The 23,584-nt window shown below is 39.5% G+C and overlaps 1 protein-coding gene across 5 annotated transcripts; it reads left to right on the top strand.

The window, feature by feature from the left end:
• Positions 1-149: 149 nt before the first annotated feature.
• On the top strand, positions 150-22,112 carry LOC311582817 (uncharacterized protein). Of its 5 annotated transcripts, XM_084756119.1 has the most exons (6): positions 150-281; positions 1,371-1,448; positions 4,107-4,186; positions 5,971-6,276; positions 11,387-11,439; positions 21,493-22,112. In XM_084756119.1, the coding sequence occupies exons 4-6, from the start codon at positions 6,267-6,269 to the stop codon at positions 21,835-21,837; spliced, it is 408 nt and encodes a 135-aa protein (XP_084612245.1). In that variant the 5' UTR covers positions 150-281; positions 1,371-1,448; positions 4,107-4,186; positions 5,971-6,266; the 3' UTR covers positions 21,838-22,112. The 5 variants fall into 5 exon arrangements, 4 of the variants coding, with proteins under 4 accessions (XP_084612245.1, XP_084612247.1, XP_084612246.1 ...); XR_014774250.1 differs by lacking the exons at positions 11,387-11,439; positions 21,493-22,112 and adding an exon at positions 7,139-7,637; XM_084756121.1 differs by lacking the exon at positions 1,371-1,448 and having other exon boundaries at positions 6,011-6,276.
• The last annotated feature ends 1,472 nt before the right edge of the window (positions 22,113-23,584 follow it).

Here is a 23,584-nt window from a genome sequence, read left to right as displayed (position 1 = left end):
GGAAAGGGCTTTAAAATATATTAAGAAGCACAACGAGTTTTGAGGAAGAAGGGAGAACCTGCTCAGAATGTGCGACAGGGTTTTCTCACAGTTGCTGCTCTAGAATAGAACTCTTCGGTGCTGCCGCCGAAACCATAGCAACCCTCAAAGGCACCTGCCACTCAGCCACGCTAATTCAGGCTTCGTTAAACTCAGTGGCAAGAAGATGAATGAAAGGAAAGAACTCATTTAGCTTAGAGTTTTCAACATGGATGCCAGTCTGTCTGTCCAAACTCTATCACGTAAGAGACACCGCATGGCTTACAATATAATTTTAGGAAAGTATTGTGTGGTATTGTGTGTATGCATAGGTACACCCTTGCGACTGTGTGTGTGTGTGTGTGTGTGTGTGTGTGTGTGTGTGTGTGTGTGTGTGTGTGTAAATGGGTACTTATAGGGGAGTCAATTGATGTTTCTATTCATGTGGACGTTTTACACTGCCTAAAACAATGTGAACATACATAGATATTCAACTGCTTATCATTTATTCGTAGTGTTATTACCATCTTTTGGGGTTCTTTTGGAGGGGACATTACACAATTTTCATGTACAGTCAACTGACCATGCAGAGACTCTTACACCTACTTATTTGTAGCTCGTACATGTTAGCCAACCCTCCCCCCTCCCCCCACATTTTCCCTCACCTGCACTAACCACCATCCTTCTTCCACACTCACGAGATCAGCACCTTCATATCCCTTATTAAAGTGGTCAGAAGTCACTCATCTTTCCGTGCCTGGATTATTTCGTGTAGTCTATGGGTCTTTAGTTGCACCTATGTTGTCACAATGGACAGAAAATCAGTTCTGTGGATAATGAGTGTTGTCTTATTCGTTGTGTTACATTTTCTTCATTTGGTTCATCAATTAAAGGGATTCCTGATTGCTTCTACGTCACTGTGGCTCATACTGCAACAAAGCCAGGAGCTCAAGATCTCTTCTAGACACTGACCCTTACCTTTGGATACGTGACCATTAGTGAAAGCATTGGATCATTTGGGTAGTTCTAATATGTGTGTGTGTGTGTGTGTGTGTGTGTGTGTGTACATATATATATGTGAGAATATGTGCATATACACATTATATAATTATCTCTATGTATTATATAAATATGATACATAACTCACTTAGCCTATAGTATTCAACAGGATACCAGTCTGCCAGTCTAAACTGTATTATGTAAGTCATTCCATGGCTTACTTTAAAAAATTGAAATATTGAATGGTATGTTCATGAAATCATATTTTGCTACTTTATTATCATCATTTATTGCTATTAACTAATAATATAATTAATGAAATTTAACACATTTTTCATGTTGAGGGACTATAGGAGGTTACATGCACATGAGGACAGTCACCACAGAAGCCACAGATGCCAAGATCCCTAGAGATGGAGTTACCACTGTTTGTAAGCTGTGGTTTTTTCTCAATTTCTATAATTTTAATAGGGACCTATAATAACGACATTTATGATCCATTTCTAAATAGTCTGAATAGTCTTTTTTATATATATTTTATTGATTTATTCATATCACATCTCAATTGTTTAACACTATTCTTAACATTTCCTTTATATTATTATTGTTTTTTTTTTAATTTTTTATTTTTGTAAGCTGTATTTTGAGAACCAAATTTAGGTCCTCTGGAAGAGGAATATATGCCCTATTCATTGATCCTTCTCTTTAGTGCCAATATTTTAAAGCCTGTTTTAAAATCGAAACTGTTTCCATAATGTTTGTATTGTATATATTTCCACAGAAAATATGAACCTCTGTTCTTTTATCCATAGCTCTAACCAGTACTTACTATTGTTTGTCTTTTTGATAGTAAGTCACTCTTCCTATAGTGAGGTGTATCTCATGTGGGTTTGATTTTTCCTTTCCCTTTGTGACCAATGATGGTTAAGTAAGTTTTTTTATTGTTTTTTGTTTTGTTTTCTACGTGCCTGTTGGGTAAACTGCAAGTCTTCTTTTGGGAAAAATCCTATTTATTTAAAATACCAATTTTGCTGCTGGTAGGAAGAAGGCCTTCTTTGGGTCAGTACAGAATACACCAAGACACAAAATTCTTAGCACAAAGGAGATTTATTATCCCAGAGGGGTAGGGTAGGGTACTGTGAAGGCAGATAGCAAGCAGCAGCAGCAAGCAGTAAGCAAACAAGCAAGCATTTTCTGCAGGATGGCTTTTTGGGGATAAAAGGGAAAGTCTGTGCTAGGGTTGGTGGTTAAGTCCTGATTGGACATGGCAGCCAAATAATGAATTTTGATTGGTGGATTGTAGTGTTACGTCTCTGGAATGAGTCGGTGAACAAATAAGGGAATAGACCTTGGGGGATAGCCTTGGGAATGCAATAGATAGATAGATAGATAGATAGATAGATAGATAGATAGATATAGATTGATATAGAAATTGTATGTGTATGTATATATGTGTATACGTGTACATATATTCACATTATGATTATATTTGCATATATGATGTTTATATGTGTATATGTACATACATCTGTATGTATATATTGTACATATATACATATATGTTGTGGGGCCAGTTGTGTTTTGAGCTATCCAGGCACTATAGGCCATGGGCTTGGGGCTCAATTTAAATCAGACATTGGTTGACTACTCCCAACAGTTCTGCTTCACCATTTCCACAGCACCTCTTGCACGAAGAATAGATTGCAGGTTGAAGGATTTTTGGTTGGATTACTCTCCAGGTGTCTTTGCCCACAGCCTACAGGGTACCTTTCCATGCTACAGAGGCTAGATGTGTGGACGTCGTCCTTGTCAATGGGACTCCACTGTGAGTTTTTAGGGAGTGAACCTCTGAGCATCATCCTGGGTTGTTTAGTGATCTCCACAAGCGCCCCCTCAGCCACCAACTCAGCAAAATACAGCCCATTCCCACCACTGGAAGCCTGGAAAAAGATGGCCGGTTTGGCCTCCCTGTCCTCCATTACTAGAAGTTCTCACTAGGGTCACCATGATAGATTCAGAAAAATTTTCACAGCACCAGCTTTCCATGCTGCTCCCCCAAATGCCCTTGAGCTCCAGCTGTTTCCCCTGCATTCTCTCCCTCTGTCTCTTCCTGCCTCTACCTGATCCTTCCCACTCTCATCACCACCCAACCCCATTTCCACCATGAAATCTATTTTTTAAAGATTTATTTATTTATTACATATACAGTGTTCTGTCTGCATGTACACCTGCACACCAGAAGGAACCAGATCTCATGATAGATGGTTGTAAGCCACCATGTGGTTGCTGGGAATTGAACTCAGGACCTCTGGAAGAACAGATGGTGCTCTTAACCACTGAGCCATCTCTGCAGCCCATGAAATCTATTTTATGTCCCTTTCTTTGGAAGATTCATGCATCCTCCCTAGAGCCCTCTTCTTTGCGATTATAATACCAGTATGGCCTAACGATGTTTTCGATTAGGCCCATAGTTATTATTACTGCAGTATTTTCTAACCTGCTATCAATCAATCAAGACACAGACACTGTTATATTTTAAAATAGCCTTAGTTAACCTGGAGCAGGGCAGATATTAATCCCCTAAACTACTTCCCATAGTAGGACAGGTATGGGATCCAGGCTCCAATCCCATGCCGTCTGCTTCTAATAATTTCTATCAAGCTACCTCCCATCCATAATCCCACATACTTGCTAATTATAATCATCTGGACCAAATCTCCATCCACCTAACCCATGGCACATCCTTCTTCCTCCTCCCTACTCCTCAGGTCTCTTCTCCTGCCAAGATTTTGTCTCTCCCAGGCCTGGAACCTTAGCCATGTCTATGCCATTTGCCCAGGTTTTTTATTGGTCAAATAGGTTAGGCTCTTAGGCAAGGTACAGGAGACACACAGAGACAGTAAGCAGTAATTAGCATCAAAATACATCAGACCAACCTTCAACACTCTTCTTTACCTAACCTCACTAGGTTTATGGATTATAACTTGGTATCAGTTACTTAACAGCTTATATCAATTTATAAGTGAGTACATACCATGTTTATATTTCTTGATCTGGATTACCTCACTCAGGATGATTTTTTTTTCTAGTTCCGTCAATTTGCCTGCAAATTTCATCATGTCAACTTTTAACATCTGAGTAATACTCAATTGCATAAATGTACCACTGTGTAAGTGTACCACAACTTCTTTATCCATTCTTAGGTAGAAAGACAACTAGGTTGTTACCAGTTTCTGGCTAGTATAAATGAATCCAGTGAACATAGTTGATCAATTGTCCTTGTGGTAGGATGGGTCGCCTTTTAGGTATGTTCTCAAGAAAGATATAGCCAGGTTTTGATGTAGATCAATTCACAATTTTCTGACGAACCACTGTAATGGAAGTTTGGGGTTATTTGTAAACTCAGTTGTGTTATGTAAATAGTGTGTGTGTGTGTGTGTGTGTGTGTGTGTGTGTGTGTGTGTGTGCTAATTCCAAGTGTGGGATTTTAGTTTGAACTACAGCTTATCCAAACCTGTTCATTGTCTCGTGAGGGGCAAGGCTTTTGGGAGCTGGTAAAGGCCTTACTAGTGCAGCACAGAGAGGGCCATAGTCTAAGGCTCTAAGAGTATAAATAAGAGAGAGAGGGTGGGATGCTGGTGTTGGTGGGTGGTATGTAGCACTTTAGAGAGAGCAGAGACAGGCAGTGTGGTTGTTTTCAGCAGACAGACAGAGAGGAACACTTCGGGGAGCAGTGGCTTGCAGGAGACTGCTGGCTGTGTCTGCTGTTGGCGGAGACTGGTACAGCCCAAAAGAATCCAATTGACTCTAAACAGCTGGGAGAAATAAAAGGGACCCCTCTCCCTACTAACCTTCTCTCTCCTATGGAGGGTTGGGAGGTTGGAAGGGGGGTTGTGGCCTAGACACCCCAAACAAAGCTGAGTTTAAAAGAAAGCACTACAAACCACCGTATTGATTTCCATGGTAGTTGGACAAGTTTGCATTCCCACCAACAATGAAGGAGTGGGCCCCCTTGCTCCATCTGCTCGCCAGCATGTGCTGTCATTTGTGTTTTTGATCTTAGCCATTCTGACAGGTGTAAGATGGAGTCTCAGAGTAGTTTTGATTTTCATATCCCTGATGGCTAAAGATACTGAACATTCCTTTAACTGTTTCTTCACCATTTGAGATTCCTCGGTGGAGAACTTTCTGTTTAGATCTGTAACCCACTTTTTAAAAACATTTTGATTTATTATAATTTATTCAGATTACATCCCAATTGTTATCCCTTGCTGTATCTTCCTGTCCCCACCCTCCCTCCCTCTTCCACCCTATTCCCCTCCCCTAGACCTCTGACAGAAGGGGACCTCCTCCCCCTCATAAACCCACAACCTAACATGTCTTATCCTGATAGCCTGCTTCCCCTTTCTCTGTGTGCCCACCAGGACTCCTGTCCACTGGGATGTGATCAAATTGGTGGGGGGTGGGAGGTGGGACACCAGAGTTCATGTCAAAGGCAGTCCCACTGCCCCACAGCCATGGAGAATGAGCTGTCCATTGGCTAGATCTGAACAGGGGGTCTAGGTTCACTGCATGCATTGTCCTTGGTTGGTGCAACAGTTTGTACACTACCCCCTGGGTCCAGATCTGCCAGCCTGGATGGTCTCTTTGTAGGGCTCCTGAACTCTCTTGGTCTTTCCATCCCACTATTCTTCCATGACACTCCTCACACTCCACCTAGAGTCCAGCAGAGTCCCAGCTGGGTGGAGTCTCTCAGAGGACATCTATGTTGGTCTAATATCCACTTATAAGTGAGTATATACTATGTGTGTTTTTCTGGGTCTGGGCCCTACCCCACTTTTTAGTTGTATTGTTTATCAGATGTCTTATTTATTGAGTGATTTATATATGTTGGATATTAGGTTTCTATAGGATGTGGAGTTGGTAAAAAAAATTTTTTTTCTCATTCTGTAGGCTGCCACTTTGTCCAATTGATGGTGTCCTTTCTTTGCAGAAGGTTTTCGGTTTCATGAGGCTCCATTTAGGAATTGTTGATCTTAGAGCCTGAGCTATTGGTGTTCTGTTCAGGATGTCGTCTCCTGTGCCAATGACTTCAAAGCTCTTCCACATTTTTCTCTTCTATCCAGTCTTCACTCTGATGTCTGTCTTCTGTGCTGAACAGAGATTTTGTTTTTCCTTTTGCTTTTCTGGGCTGTGCTGACTTCTTACTGAGCTGAATCTCTTTTCCCAGTGAAAGCTGCATCAGTACGATGAAGTGGGGTAAGTACGCTAGTGAGCAGGCGAGTATAACAGTGTTAGAAGAGAAAACCAACTGGCAATTCTTATAATAGTATAAATCTCCCAGGTGTAAGCTGAGTGGTGGTGGCGCACACCTTTAATCCCAGCACTTGGGAGGCAGAGGCAGGTGGATGGATGTGAGTTCGAGGCCAGCCTGGTCTACAGAGTGAGTCCAGGACAGCCAAGGCTACACAGAGAAATCTTGTCTCAAAAACAAACAAACAGACAAAGAAAAATCTCCCAGATGTAATTTTCAACGTGAAAGTTTATATCATGATATGGTACAGCAAATGTTAACGCTTCTGTGTTGTGTTGTGAATTAAAAATTTAAATGTAACCCAAACTTATGAATAATTTAACATTCATAACACTGAACACTGTAACAAAATGACCTTCTTCGGTATGATCCTTACAGAAGTGAAGATCTGTGTGCAGTGATGTAAGTACCATCTTAGCGGAAATGGTAGATCGCCCCTTGGAGTCCTTTTGTGAATGTACCTATTTTTCTTCTATGTGTAATTATAAAATAAACACAATAGAGAGTTGGGTCTCAGAGATAAGCACAGTATGGATGTGGACTAGGCTAATTCCATACATGACTTCATTGCTTTCCCATTCCAAGCAGGTATTGGCCCTAATGCTTAGTTTTTACTTTGAAATCAAGTCAATACTGCCTGCCCAAGACACATAGAAAAAAGTGCTTGTTTTTTTAAAGTAGTTTTACGAATCTGGATCCTGTGGGTCACATACTATTAGCTACATCACCAATTAATTTTTAGTCTTTGAGAGATGAAGTTTATCTTAATTTTGTATAAAAAACTTGATCTTTTTGTTTTCCCATTAGAAATCAAGAAAATCCTCTTGTCATGTCTCTACAAAATAAGTAGAAATGTCCTCACATGTCTTGTATGAATAGATACTGCTCAAAAGAAGAAATTCAAATATTTGACTAATTTGTGGGGGAAAAAAGTTCAACTTCTATACCTTGGAGAAAAATGCAAGTCAAACCACAAATAAGACATCATCTTACCCTAGTTATAATGATTATTTCCCAAAGGACAAACTACAGATGGTATAAAGATATGAATAATAGCAAGCTTTAATACTCAGACAGTGGGGAATACATTAGTGAGGCATTTTTGTATGGCTCTATGCTGTTTGCTTAAGCAGTTGGAACTAGAACTCCATTGTGATCCAGCTATCCCACTTCCAAATATGTATCCGGAGGAAATGAAACCAGCACATCCACGATGCAGGCACATGAGCATCCTTTTCCTTAGTGCACCGCTCACAATACCTAAGATGTGGAATCAGCAGAGATATCTATCTGCGGGCAAATGAATGAAGAATACATGGTATATGTACATGGTGGAACACTACCCGGCCATAGACAGCAGCATCCTATCACTTACAGAGAAATGGATGGAAATGTAGGGCAGTATTATAGTGAAACGTCTACAGTCCATAAACGTAAACATCACATGTTCTCTTTCATATGAAGATGAAGAAGTCTCCCTCAATCACAGACATAGGGGAGGGGAGAAGGGGGGAAGTGGGAGGGAGGGAGGAATGGGAGGAAACAGGGGAAGGGCTAACAATCAAGATGTAATATGAATAAATTAATTAAAAAAAAAGTCAATTGGAATGTATGATAGTGATTAGATGTGGGAAAAGTGGCATCTGCTTTTGTGTGTTTGCACCGTGCTTATACAACAAAGCACAGTGGAAGCAGTGAGTAGTATAGCCTTGGTTCACAAGAGTCTGTTACATATTTTATGGATAACTATAAGAAAAGAGCATCGGGCTCAGAATCAGGATGTATTATATACTTACACTAAAATAGCAACGTGTATCTATAAATATGTATACTTATGTGTTAGTCAAAATTTTAACACTTAATATTAAATATGCACTACCCTGTCTACTTTGAGGATATTGTTATGTAGAATGTGAGAATAATTTTAGAATGAACTTATGTGCTCAAACCAGTCTCTACATTGACTAGGTTCAGTTCAACAAACATCCATTGAGCATATGCTATATACCAGACACTATGCTAAGAGCTCGGACTCAAGAGTAAATAAATCATCATCTAGATTACATTCAGAATATTATAGGTAAGACAGATGAGGCAACTGAAGTTTTAATATTACTAGGCAGTAGATTAAATAGGAAACATATTTTTATTAATATTATTTGGCATTAAAATTAAATAGGAAACATATTTTGTGGTCACTGAATAGGGAGAAGGAATAAAGGAAAAGCTTCCTGAAAGATATAAAAGGTATATTCTGAAGAATATAGATAAATCACTTATAGGGGTTGACACAATGTTCTTACTCCAAGCTTTGCCAGACTAAACAGTAGTTACATAAATTGTATATTCTCTATTAGTGGTTGAAAATATGTGCTTATATCTATACCACATATATCTATGTTTCCATTTATGTCCCTTATACCTATTTATCTCTAGTCATATTTATTATTATCTATTATCTATCCATCTGTCTGTCTGTCTATACATCTTACAAAAATGCTTAAGAAAAGTAATCAGGTTTAATCAAGAAATTGTGATAGAGTCAGATAGATGACACTTGTTACTGAGAAATTAACCTGAGTTCAACTCATATAATAGAAGTACAAAAGTGACTTCAACAAGTAGTCTTCCAACTTCCACACTTATGTACAACCTCTCAGCAAATAAATAGATGTAATTTTTTAAAATGTGATTAAAGTACTGTTTACTCCAAAAACAATATGGCAATATAACATCCAGAGCTGTCTTTGGGCAGTCACAATTTCCCATGTCTTTAAAAGTCTGTCCGGACATAGGCTAGTTTATACTTGGTCTTCAGTTTCAAATAAAAATATGGATTTTAAAAATGAAAATAACCCATTTATGTTTATTTATTCATGAAATTTTTTTAACATGACAGTGAAAAGAAATGTACTTGGCAAGTTAAAGAAATGTATGTGTGTATGTGTGCACGCACATATCCCAAATGACACAACTCAATTTGCATCAAATGTATTAAGTCAAATCAATTTTACAGACATTTGGTCAAGAGCTTAATTCCATTTGATCTTCCATTTGGTAAGCTTCATTTCCCACTGTGTCTCCCTGAAATTTGTTTTAACGTGTTTGAACATCGTTAGCAAAAGAGAGTAGCATCAGTAAAGATGTATGGTGCAGAGGAGCATTCAGATGCAGCAAAGAGAAAACCATGAAGCTCACATAATGAGTTATAGAGTCATATGATCAAATACAGTGGATATACAATCTGCTTGCGAAGACTGAAGATACTTAATCGATAGGTGGATCCCAAGACTTTCCAAATAGCAATAGTAATAATAAGGAGAATAACAGATTTCTAAATCCCCCAAAGTTATCTTAGAAGGAAGAACATACTAATAATTGCTGAACTGATGTTTCTGTGATCTAATTGATAGGGTCTCTGTTATGCTTTCCTTCATTTAGAATTTCAGGACAAGTTTGAGATGAAAAACAAAAATGAATCAGCCTACTGTCAGTCACACCGCCCAAATCAAAGCTGAGCTTCAGCTGCATGCCCTGTAGTGTTTGTGTTGTTCTCAACTGTTGACTGCTTTATAAGAAAGTTAATAAGAGTTTTAAAAAATCCAAGTTGTTAAACTAAGTAAACAATACTTCCATTCAAAGAAACTAGACTGGAAGTTTATTTGTTTCAGTCACGTAAATATGTGTATTGCAAATATTGTCTAAAACACTTAGTAACAATTATATCATTGAATCCCCAAGACAATTGCTCGATGCAGCTATTAACTGGAAAGAGGACAAATCTAAAATTTATCTTCAAATTTGAATCCAGAGCATGTTTTATTCATAATTTCCCTGTAGTTTACTCACAGATTTCTCTGCATATTAAAAGTCACTAGGCTTTTGAGTAGCCTTAGAAGCACATCCTACTTTGGTGATGTGTATGCCTGGAAAATAAGAAGCCACATAGTTTTCACTTGGCTGGCATTTTGTCAGCTTCATCTTCATATATATTTGTAATTTGTTACTACAGGCTTCTTTTTTATTTTTTCTTTTTTGTTATTAATTAAGTTATTTATTTGCTTCACATCCTGACCACAACTTCCATCCCTCCTCTCATCCAAGTCCCTCCCTCTCACCTCCCATGCCCCCAAATCCACCCCCTTTCCCCTTCTCCTCAGAAAAGGGGAGGTCTCCCATTGATATCAACCGGACGTAGCTTATCAGATTGCAGTAAGACTAGGAACATCTATTGAGACTAAACTAGGCATCCCAGTTAGGGGTAAGGAATTCAAAGGCAGGCAATGTAGTTGGAGGTAGCCCCTGATCCTGCTGTAGGAGTCCCACATAAAGACCCAGCTGCACAACTGTTACACAAGTGTAAAGGCCCTCGGTTCATCCCATGCAGGCTCTCTTGTTGGCATGTCAGTCTCTTTGAGCCCCGAAGAGGCCAGGTTAGTTGAGTCTGTAGGTTTTTCTTGTGGAGTCCTTGACTCCTTTGGCTTCCTCAACCCTTCCTCCCTCCCCCCTCCTTCTACAGGATTCTCCAAACTCCTGTCATTGATGGGCCCTTACCTCAAATTCTAATCCATCTTTTACTACTGCATATCTTATAGGCAGGACAAGTTTGGGGTCTCAAGTTTTGTGGCTAGGGTACCAATCTCTCCATTTGAAGTCTTGCATGGTTACAGGAGAGGGCCAGTTAAGGCTCTGTATCCCCCATTACTAGGAGTCTTAGTTAGGGTCATCCTCATAGATGTCTGGGAGTTTCCATTGCTCTACCTTTCTAGCTCTTCCCAGAGATGCCCCCCCCAATAGAGTTGTCTCTCTCAGTCCTCTCTCCCGCAGTCCTCCCCACTCCTCATGCCTCCTGTTCCCATCCCCACCTCTGCCCCACCCAGTCCCATCGCTCCATCTGCCACTAATGTCCAATCTATTTCCCTTTCTCAGTGAGGTTCAGACATTCCCCCTTGGGCCCTCCTTGTTACTTTGAATCCGTAGACTGTAGAATGTCTATCCTGTACATTATGATTAATATCTATTTATAAGTAAGTGCATATCACGTTTTTCTTTCAGAGTCTGTGTTACCTCACCTCAGGTTGATCTTTTCTAGTTTCATCTATTTGACTGTAAGTTTAATGATATCTTTGCTTTTAATAGCTGATTAATATTGCATTGGGTCAACGTACCATAATTTCTTTATCTGTTATTCATTTAAGCAACATCTAGGTTGTTTATTGGCTAATACATATAGAACTGCTATGAGCATAGTTGAGCAAGTGTCCTTGTGGTATGGTGAAGTTTCTTTTGAATATATGTCCACGAGAAGTAAAGTTGGGTCTTGAAATAGAGCTATTCCCATTTTTCTGAGAAAGTGCCAGATTAATTTGCAAAGTGGTTGTACAAGTTTACACTCCCACCAGCAATGGAAAAGTGTTCCCCCCATGCTCTGTATCCTTGACATCATTAGCTGTGCACTGAGTTTTTTTTATCTTAGCCAATCTGATGGGTGTAAGATGAAATCTCAGAGTTGTTTTGATTTCGATTTCCCTTTTGACCAAGGATGCTGGCATAACTTTAAGTGCTTTTCAGCCATTAGAGAGTCCTCTGTTGAGAATTCTGTATAGATAGACTCTGTATTTTTATATTTAATATTTTACTTTAAAGAAGTTTCCATATACATCATATTATCACACATATATACAATAAACTACCTACAGCAAGAAGAACCATAAAACAATCAGGAATTAAATAAATGTTGTATTCATAGTGTTTTGGCTATTTGTATTTGGTGTCCTTGAAGTAAACATCTTTCTTATCTTGGTGAGTCTAAAATTCTGAATGTAAATCAATATCTATCATATCTTATCTTTATCAAGTTAAAACATCTATCTAGACCTAAAAACATCTTAACTCCTATACAACTAAGTTTAATTGTAAAACTAGACTATCTGGTCTTCTATCCCATCATAGACTGGAGAAGAAATAAAACTAATTATCTGAGTAAACAGGAAGTGCAGCTTAGCAGCTTCCAAAATGAGAAAATGACAGAGACAATTTGCTACCTGAACAGTCACCCAAAACCCTCTATAATGTTGAAGTATCATCTTCAGGCTTCTGACCCAATATATCTAACAGACGTATTTGTGAAGCAGGAACTATTGAGGACTTGCTTACTCTGTCTTGACTGAGTTTATCCATTGACACTGCCTGCATCCAAGCTTGCCCACTTTTAGGCAGAATTCTGTCTATGGTAGAAATGAGGACATTTTACCCAGTGGCTGAATCGCTGCATTTGAAGCCATCTCCATAAGGAGGTTCATTGATGCTCATCATCTTCTTTGATATAGACTGGGTGTAGTCAGAAGTTAATCTTTCTTGTTATTAAAGAAATTTTAAATTATTAACATCTTTAAATGCCATATTCTGTAGGCAGCCAATGTTTTTTGAAGATCTTACTCTTTTACCTTATCTATCTATAGAATCATATCTATATGTTAAACCTAGGATATATATTCTTGTGATAAAAATAGACTAGTAATTGTCATGACTATGATTTAATCAACTACCACTTAACCTGTATTACTTAATTATCCTAAGCAGCCTACAATAGTACTTCAAAGTATTAAAAGTAAACCTTGTATTATACTTGAGTTCTATGGGTACAATACTTCATATTAGAGTATATATATATATATATATATATATATATATATATATATATATAGTGTTATATGTGAAGAATAATCTTAACTTTGAATTCTATACCAATGTATCAAAGTTACACTTATTTTGCATCAATATACAAAATTCTATAGCAGTGAATTTAAAATAACCTTGTGATTAACAATTAAGGCATTAAGTTGGAGTAGATTCAATAATCTACTTTTTCTCCTATCATCTCTATATATTGCTATATTTCCCTCTTCTTTCTTTTCAACCTCTATCTCCAAACCTAAGAAAGATAAAGGAATAGAGAGACATCACTGTTTTCTCCCTTGTTTTCTCTCTGAATCAGACCATTAATAACGTATAACCAACTCCCAATGAAAATAAACATCTATAGCCCAAAACAGCAACCCAAAACCTACCCAACTCCCCTTAAGGAAAACGGATCATCGCTCTCTTAAGGTTTCTTCCAGCTGATCTGGGATGAATAACGCCTTTGTAAGGCCCAAATAAAATTGGAGAAAAAGGTTAAACATGCTAGGAATAGCATTTGTTGTCCAGTTTCTAAATGTTGAGAAATCCCAGGCTTAATAGAAGTCCTGTGTGAGACAGTCTGAAATACTGGAATAATTGGGATTAGAAGCTTTCTTCCTAGCTGTCCTGAGAGCTGTCCTGTTCTGAGGAGGCCCAGCAACTGAAGCACTTGATGCTGGGAAATGAAGGATGAAGGATGTTAGCATCCAGCGTGCTGAGAGGAATGAATCCTGTCAGATCTGATCCAGTGTCAGTGTCTAGATCTTTTGTTCTGAAGAGAATTCTCAATGGAGGAATACTGAATGGCTGAGAAACACTTAAAGAAATGTTCAATGTCCCAAGTCATCAGAGACGTGAAAATCAAAAGGACTCTGAGATTCCATCTTACACCTATCTGAATGGCTAAGATAAAAAAATACACAAGTAACAGCACATGCTGGTGAGGATGTGGAACAAGGGGAACATTCCTCCATTGCTGGTGGAAGTACAAACTTGTAAAACCACTTTGGAAATCAATCTGGCACTTTCTCAGGAAATTGGGAACAATTCTACCTCAAGATCCAAGCACACCACTCCTGGACATATACTCTAATGATGCTTCACCATACAACAAGGACGTTTGCTCAGCTATGTGCATAGCAGATTTATTCATAATATCCAGACTCTGGAAACAACCTAGATGTCCCTCAACCAAAGAATGCATAAAGATATTGTGTTACATTTACACAATGGTATACGACTCAGCTATTAAAAACAAGGAAATAATTTAAATTTGCAGGCAAATGGATGGAACTAGAAAAGATCATCCCGAGTAAAGTAACCCAGACCCAGAAAAACACGCCTGACATATACTCACCCATAAGCAGATATTAGCTACATCATACATGATAACTATACTACAATACAAAGACTGAAACACCCACCAAGGACCATATATGATGTGGACATAAGCCCCCCCCCCGCTCAGATGTAGTTGATAGGCATGCAGCACAGTCTCCTTGTAGGTCCCACAATATGGGGAGTAGGGACTACTTCTGACATGGACTCTACCCGCCCCCTAACGCTGATCACTTCCCCCTGGCAGGGAGGTCTTGCCAGGCCACAAAGGAAGAGGATACAGGTAGTACAGATAAGAAGTGAATAGGCTGAGGTCAAACATTGGGGGAAGGGGGCTCCCCTTTCTGAGTACTAAGGGAGGGAGGGAAAGTGGATGATGGAAGGAGGGGGATCAGGAGGGGATAAGGGAGGGAGCTACAACTGGGATGTGAGGAATTCAAACTGCAGAACAAGCAGGTAGCTTATAGTACTAATCCCACTACATGGGAATAGCTCTGAGACTTGCTGAGACACGAATGTCTGTGCATCGACAATGTTTCTTGTTGGTTACAGAATCCCTGTGATTTATTATTAGATGCCATTCTTCATATGGCATGAACGAAGATGTACAAATGTCTTTCTTCTGCTCATACAAAGAGCAGAGAACCAGCCTTAATTGTACTGTGCACCATGCACACCTCATATATTTATAATCTTAGGACTGAATAATGTTTATGCCTCATGTTTTAATTGGGTTATTTGGTTCATTGATATTAAGTTTCTTGTGATCTTTATATATTTTGGATATCAGCCCTCTTTAAGAAGTGGACATAGTGAAATTCATTTCTAATTCTGTAAGCTGTTGTTTCGCCTTTTTGACTGTGTCTTTTGCCTTACAGAAGCATTTCAGTTTCATGAGGTGCCATTTATGTGTTGATCTTAGGGCCTGAGCTGTTGGTGTTCTGTTCAGGAACTTGTCTCCTATACCAATGCTCTCAAGACTGTTCCTACAAAGAACTTGGGTTCAGTTCCCCCCGCCCATGTAGCTGCAGTCCCAGGGGTTAAGACACCACCGGCTTCTGGATTCCTGTGGCACTGCATGCACATCGTGCACACATATGCATGTAGACTCATATGCATAAATCAAAACAAATAAACATTAAACTATAGAATATATAATATTGTAGGAACACAAAGACATATGAAATTAATACTTGTTACATCCCGAATGTAATAAATTTTTAAAATAAAAGTTATCTATCATTCGCTTGATTTGTTCTGAGGAAAAAAAAATCTGAGTACTCCAATATACTATAGACCTCAGGCAACATTACCAACATTTGCAGCCACTGTGAGTTTCCATCTGACTTAAATCAGAGTTACTATGATCAAGAAAACAAGTAACAAGTGCAAGTCAGGATGTGGGGAGAGAGGAAGCTCTACAAACTGCTGTGCAGAGCGTTCACTGACACAGCCACTGAGGAAATTAGAAGTGTCCTATAAAACTACAAATGCCACCTGACCCAGCTGTACCACTATGGGGCATACATCCAACAGATGCTCCACCACACCACAAGGACACTCGCTCAACTATGTTCATAGCAGCTTTACTTTACATAGCAGTGAGAAACTAGAAACAACCTGATGTCCCTCAACTGAAAATGGATTTTTAAAAATGTGATACATTTACACAATGGAATTTTACTCAACTATTAAAAACAAAGAAATCTTGACAGGCAAATGGATGGAACTAGAAAAGATCATCCTGAGTGAGGTAACAGATCCAGAATGACACACCTGGCATTTATTCACTTATAAGCAGATACTAACCATATACTACAGGATAACCATATGACAATTCACAGACCCAAAGCAGCTAAGTAACAAAGAGGGCCCATGGGAGGATGCTTAATTCTCACTCGGAAGGGGAAATAGTAGAAGTTAACGAAGAGAGGGAACATGACATAAGAAGGAGCACGGAGGGACATGAGGAGGGGGATCCGATGTGGGGACAGTGACAGCAGGAGAGAGAGAGAGAGAAGAGAAACCAAGGGTGAGGTCATCTCTGAGACAAGCTGGGTACCTACAACAGGGTAGGCTCTTGGGAGAGTATGAAGGTGTCTCTACCTAAGACTTCTTGTAGCAAGGGTCATGGAGACTAACGATGTCACCCCCTTGACAGACTGGACTTCTACTGGAGAGAGGGGAACACCAACCCACTCACAAATACTTGGACTCAAAATTTCCCCCCGCCTACAAAATGTACAGAGATAAAGATAGAGAAGAAGTTGTGGAAATGTCCAACCAATGTCTGGCCCAACCTCAGACCCACCCTATGGAAGAGAGCTAACCATTGTCACTATTAATGATACTCTGCTATGCTTGCAGACAGGAGCTTGGCATAGCTGCCCTCTGAGAGGCTACACTCAGCTGAACACCAACCAAGAACCATGCATGGACTTTTTTTTTTTTAAAGATTTATTTCTTTAGTATTATGTATACAATGCTCTGTCTGCATGTGCACCTGCAGACCAGAAGAGGGCATCAGATCACATCATAGATGGTTGTGAGCCACCATGTAGTTGCTGGGAATAGAACTCAGGACCTCTGGAAGAGCAGTCAGTGCTCTTAACTGCTGAGCCATCTCTTCAGCCCCGTGGACTGGTTCTTGGCTCCCTACACATATGTAGCAGATGGGTAGCTTAGTCTTCATATGTGTCCTTCAGTTAGTGGAGCAGGGACTGTCTCTGACACAGACTTTGTTGCCTGCCTTCTGATTGCTTCCCCCTGGCAGGGCTGCCTTCCCTGGTCTCAGTGGGAAAAGATGTGCTCAGTCCTGATGTGACTTGATGTGCTGGGGTGAGTTGGCGTGTGAGGGGCTCCCCTCCTCAGAGGAGTAAGGGAGGGAGGATGGGGGAAGAGGGAGGGAGGATGGGGGAAGAGGGAGGGAGGGTAGGGGGAGGAGGGAGGGAGGGTAGGGGGAAAAGGGAGGGAGGGTAGGGGGAAGAGGGAGGGAGGGTAGGGGGAAGAGGGAGGGAGGGTAGGGGAAGAGGGAGGGTAGGGGAAGAGGGAGGGAGGGTAGGGGGAAGAGGGAGGGAGGGTAGGGGGAAGAGGGAGGGAGGGTAGGGGAAGAGGGAGGGTAGGGGAAGAGGGAGGGAGGGTAGGGGGAAGAGGGAGGGTAGGGGGAAGAAGGAGGGAGTGTGGGACCAGGAGAAGAAAATAGAAGTGGATATGATCAGGATGTAAAGTGAATTAATAATTTTTAAAAGCAGTCTAAGCCTTTGAAAATCCAGGAAGAAATCGCTCAGGTTGCTACAGTTCCTGCAAAAGGAGGCAAAGATTTTGGAAACATCAAATTCTGTTGCAAAAAAACCAACCAACCAACAAACAAACAAGCAAAAATGTTGGAAGAAGGGGCATCTTCGCTGTTAAGTATGGAAAAACCCTAAATTGTGAATTAGAAATTACTGAAAGCATAAAGTTTATAGAGGAATTTCAACATTATTGTATTAATACATCAAAAGCTCAAAGTGATAATTACAAGGTGCTTATGTTCTGTTGAGTAAAAATAAAATTTCTAGTGTTCAGTCTGTTGACAGTGCCAGTGTTCAATAGAAGGAAGGCCCTGGTCATAAGTGCTGAAGATGTTGATGCAGAAGCACTAAGCACACTGGTTTGAAGAGGTTTAATGCGGACCTAAATTCCAGCATTTTGGGATATTAGGAAGAAACAGCTAGAAATTATGGATATTGTTACTGGTGAAATAGCACTTAGAGAAGGCATGGGTGAATTTAAATCTTGGAGATACTCAATTTCATGAGTTAGGCAAAGTTGGAAAGGCCATTGTCACCAAAGATCATGCCAGATATTTGAAAAGAAGAGGTTAAAACCCTCAAATTGAGAAATATATTGAAGAAATCACACATCACAGTGAGTTCATGTGAAGAAGAAAGGTGGAGGGGGAAACTGACCAACCTTTCAGATGGAGTAGCTGTGCTGAAGGCTGGAGTAAAGTTATGCCTATTGAATGAGGAGAAAGAGAGACCCAAGAGTTATGAACGGCCTCAATGCTACAAGGGCAGCTGTTAAAGAAGCCACTATTCTAGGATGCACTCTGCTTTGCTGCATCCCATCCTAGCCTGGGACTCATTAAAGCCTGCTAATGAGGATCAGAAAATAGGTATAGAAGTTATACAAAAGCACTCAAAATTCCTGCAGTGACTACTGCTGAGAATTCAGGTCTTGAAGGACGTTGCCAGCTGAGAAAGTTCTGCAGAGTTCCTGAGAAGTTGCCTATGATATACTGTGCTCAAAGATTTTTGTGGGAAAGAGAAACACTGAATCCACGAAAGCTGTAAGAACTGTTTTCCTGGCTGCGGCTGAGGTGGCGTCTCTGCTAACGATAGCAGATGTTGTTAAGACAAAGATTCCTAAGGGAGTCAAGGACTCTAGGAAGGGCTCGGTTGGGGGAATGAGAGTTCGATAGCCTGTTCTAACTCCTAGAATAGTGTTTTGCCCTTATCAATGAACTGTGCAGGAACCTCAAGGCAGGCTCCTCATCAATAACTTAAGAGAAGTCACCCCCACAAAAAATAAATGAAGTAGAGACTTTCTCATCTACTGTATCTGTCAATTACTGGTGTCAGTTGAGAAGGAAAAAGAAAAAGAAATTGAAATTTATTTTTGCAGCAGTATTGTGCAGAATGTTAATGCTTTGAAGGATGTTTTTAATTTAATGCAATCTGTTTGTTAAAAGATACCTTTTATTTCATGTAAAGCCTATGTTCTTCGTTGCAGAACTCTGTGTACTTTAATTTCAAAATGAACAATCGTGTCCTAAAAAACTAAAACAGAATGAAAACTCTAGTTCACTTATTCCCTGCATTTAATCAAATCTAACTTTAAAAGATTTGCCACGTGGGCCAAGGAGATGACACAATATGTGGACTTGCTTAATGCTCAAGGACCTGAGTTCAAATCCTAGGTCATCATCATGCAAAAAGATGGTCATATGCACCTGTAAACTCGGCTCTGTGGAAATGGAGACAAGACAGATATGCTAGCATCTGGCATAGTTTCAGGCTCAGTAAAAGATTCTGTCTCACAGGAATAAAGCAGAGAATAGTAAAGCCGGGCACCTGATGGCCTCTTCTATCCTCCACATATGCATAGGTACAAGTGTGTGGTCCTTTATTTTTCTGGCAACATGACACAAGTTAGAGTTATACATCCAAAAGGGAGCCTCAGTTGAGAAAATGCCTTCACCAGATTATCTGTCAAATCTTTAGCGTGTTTTCCTAAATAATGATTGACACTAAAGGGCCCAATTCTCTGCTGATGGTGCCACCCCTAAGCAGGTGGCCCTGAGTGGTGTGAGAAGGCCCATTAAGCAATTCATGAGGAGGAAACCAGGAAGCAGTTCCTTCGTGTCTTCTCCTTCAGTTCCTGCCTCCGAGTTCCTGCCTCGAGTTTCTGCTCTGACTTCCCTCAATGATGGTTTACGACCTGAGAGCTGTAAGATGAAATGAACCCTTTCTTAATCAAGGTGCACTTGGCCATGGTGTTTTATCACAGCGATAAAAACCTCGACTAAGACATATCCTTACACACCTGTGTGTATATACCACACATACTATCTACTTGCAAGGTACACACACAAACATGCTCAGAGACTCAAGCATAAACACTTGCATACACACAATACCAAAATACTGAGTTGTGCAGAGTTAAGACAATGAACTTGGAGTGACATAGAATAAAAAAAAAACTTTCTTCTTTTTCTTCTTCTTCTTCTTCTTCTTCTTCTTCTTCTTCTTCTTCTTCTTCTTCTTCTTCTTCCTCCTCCTCCTCCTCCTCCTCCTCCTCCTCCTCCTCCTCCTCTTCTTCTTCTTCTTCTTCTTCTTCTTCTTCTTCTTCTTCTTCTTCTTCAACAACTTACCAAAGTGGAATCCCACTCTATGTATACCCCGGGTAGATTGTGCTAAGTAAATGAAATAGAACAAATTATATTCCTGGCACATAAAAGCTAGCTACTAAGTGGGAATTATTGCACATATTTTTAATAGTTTGTTTTTGGATAGAAGGGTAAATGGTGGTTATTGTTTCTTATTTAAAGGTGATTGGTCAGGGTTCTCAGTCCCAAATCCTTTCTTTGTTCTGAGCATGAACTGCTCGTGACCTATGTATCAGGCAGAAAGGCTATTTGGACTGTGAGTATGAAATATTCATGTCCTCTCAGCATCTTCATTATTGCTCTCTGTGCTTAGTGTCTGCTTTATAAACTCACCATAAGCTTACATTAACAGTCCTCTGACCAGAACCAATATATAGCTGTAGTCACAGCACTAACAGGGAGGTGGTATCCAGTGCGCGAAACAAGGAGCCCTACTAATGCACTTTGTGGTTGTGCAATATGCATTCCTTTCCCTGAGCAAAGAAAGTAGAACACAGGCCTCATACTCCATGTTTGTAGCCCCTACTTCTCCTCTTAATAAATGGATCAATAGCATAGGCTTCTGCTCAGTAGATATAAAGGAAGCCCTCTCTGGGAGTCCTTTCTTCTGAACAAGTACTTCAATACTCTTTGAGCAAAAGACAGAAAATAAAAGTGTTGGGCCATTGATTTTCTAGAATGGCTTAAAGGACTATGTCTCACAACAGTTTGCTTTCAAAGGCTGTAATAATCTTTCGAGAATGTTCAGGACCAGATTTCTGTTTCCATTCTGTTTCTTCAAAGAAAGCACATCTGCTACAAAGTCGAAGAGTATGTTGACTTTGGGTTTTTATTTTAACTGTGTTTGGAAACTGAAATTGTCAGGTTATTTTAGTACAAAACAGCTTTGAAAGTCATTGTAGAAGTGAATACAATTATTATAATATCGTATTGCAATTTCCATTTTCTAGGGAAAACATTGAATAGGCAGGACAAGGAGACGCCGTATTAGAGATCAGTCCAAAGTTTTTGAAATTGGTAGCTATTCTTCTTCATAAAAGAAGTGAAAATGATGTGATAATTGAATTTGACAACAGAATAGAAATGCATTTTCCTGTATGAAGTTTTATGAAGATAATGAAAAAATAAATAAGAACAATGTTGTTTTTATTCATGCCTAATTCATTTTCAGGGAGTTAAAAAGTATTAAATTTTATGAAATTGTTTATAGCGGTCATCTCTTTCTCGAAATTGCTCCCTGTATGGCGCTGAGACTGTTGGTCAAGAGTACAAATGGAGGAGAAGATACCAAATTATTCAGTCAAAACCTGCCATTCCAGCTGTGAGTTGCCCATCAAACCTGCACTCTGAGAAAAATCTTAAGATAATCACCCAGCCTGCACTGGAGTTTGCTGGCAGCTTTTCTGTGGAGTATCGTTTCAGCACATTCTTCATTTTCTTCAACACCTGCAGTGTGGGGAAATACACACTACCTCATGTGCTGCTGGGAACGGAATGTTGCCATGATAAAAGCCTCTGGGTGGGGAATCAGAGCACCTGGAATAGTGCCGGCTGAGTCCTAGCGCTTTCTATGGCCTTTGAACCTCCCAAGATTCAGTAGTTGAGCTAACACTTGTCACAGACACTCTTTACTTAAATGGTACTGTTTTGTCAACTTCCGTCCCTATTATGTAATAAAACATTAAATTTAAATATATTTCATCATATTGTTCCTTTCCACAAGACCTTCCAGGTCCTCCCTCCTTCCCTACACACCCGACTTTAAGTTCTTTCTCAAAAAGCAAACAAAAACCTAATACAATAAAACTCCCCCAAACCAAGAATTCAAAATAAAACCATGCCCCAAAAGAAAGCGAGCAAAATAGCCACAAAAAGTCTAACTCTAACTCAATAAAAGCACACACAGAAATCTGTGGAGCCCATTGTATGTTGATGAACTGCTCCTGAACATGAGGCCTGTCCTGGAGTGGTTGATATACCCAGTTTCACTTTAGTAAAGAAAACTGTTTTTCCCTCTCTCAGAAGGTATAAATGACAGTTCAGTCATTAACTTTATTCTAGTAGCTAGGTTTTCCTTCATTTATTCACTCATTCATTCATTCCTTGATTCCTTTTTGAACATAGAAAAGCAAAATATGATAAGCTAAAATAACTATCATTTAGGAATTGGACAAGACAAACCAACAGAAGAAAAATAAGTTTTTATACAATATATTTGGTTGGGCTTTTGCCCGCCTCCAAATCCCCCAGATCCTCCCCAATACCCTGGCTACTCAACATTGTGTTCTAGCTCTTTCTAAACAAATAGACAAGAAACCAAAACAGGAAGAAAGGAAGGAAAAAGGAAGGAAGGATGAAAGAAAGAAGGAAAAGAGAAAGAAAGAAAGAAGGAAAGAAAGAAAGAGAAAGTAACAAAGAAGAGAAAGAAAAGAAAGACATCATCATGTGAGCTTTTAAATTCAACATCTGCCTGTTTTATCTCCCTCTACTTCCTACAAATCAGAACCAGAACTGCATTTTGGCAAAGTATACCTGTGTACTGCTGGGTACCAAACTGCATCACATCATGTAATATTTTGTATGGGTGAGTAACCACTTAGGCTATTAATATTGAGCATGGCCATAACAGATGAACAATTTCTTCTTTGACAGCTAGACATATTCAGAAAGCAATTGCAACCTGCTCATTTATCATTAAGCATTAGCCTAAGTGCTTTATGTTATAATCAGTAGCATCGTTAGAGAGCCAGAGTTGCACTTACATAAGCCCACACTCTCTTCCACATTTTCATCTGGAAATATTATTCCTTTACCCATGTTATGCCTCTAAGAATGCTGGTAAGTTTCCTGTGGGATCTAGTCTAACTTCTGCATGACTTCAAAGGAGTATCACACTGAAGATGCAAATATTGATTGACATTTGATTTCTGCTGACTCCTAGGTTTCTGATTGTACTTAACTAATTATTCCACTGTGTTTTCAGTTCTTATATCTCTGGGCCAGGCCGATTTAATCAGTGTGCATAATGTAAGAGGATTACATTCTAGTTCCTTGGTTGCTCTTATTAAGTGGAACTGTGGCCCAAAGAACACAAAGCTTTATTAAAGACCTAATGTAGTATTGCCCATTTAATGAATGAGTATATTTGCTAAAATAAATGCTTGTGACTTGTTTATAATGATTGTCTTTAGGGTAAAGATAGTTCAGTTAATATCCATTAATCTGCCTGTTTATTATCCCTAATAGGCTTTCAGGAAGGATTTCAAGAGCATATACATTGGCATAAACATTTAAAGTTGGTT

Source organism: Acomys minous, assembly GCF_964271855.1.
Source record: "Acomys minous genome assembly, chromosome: 14".
NCBI lineage: Eukaryota > Metazoa > Chordata > Mammalia > Rodentia > Muridae > Acomys > Acomys minous.
This window is presented reverse-complemented; position numbering and strand designations above follow the sequence as displayed.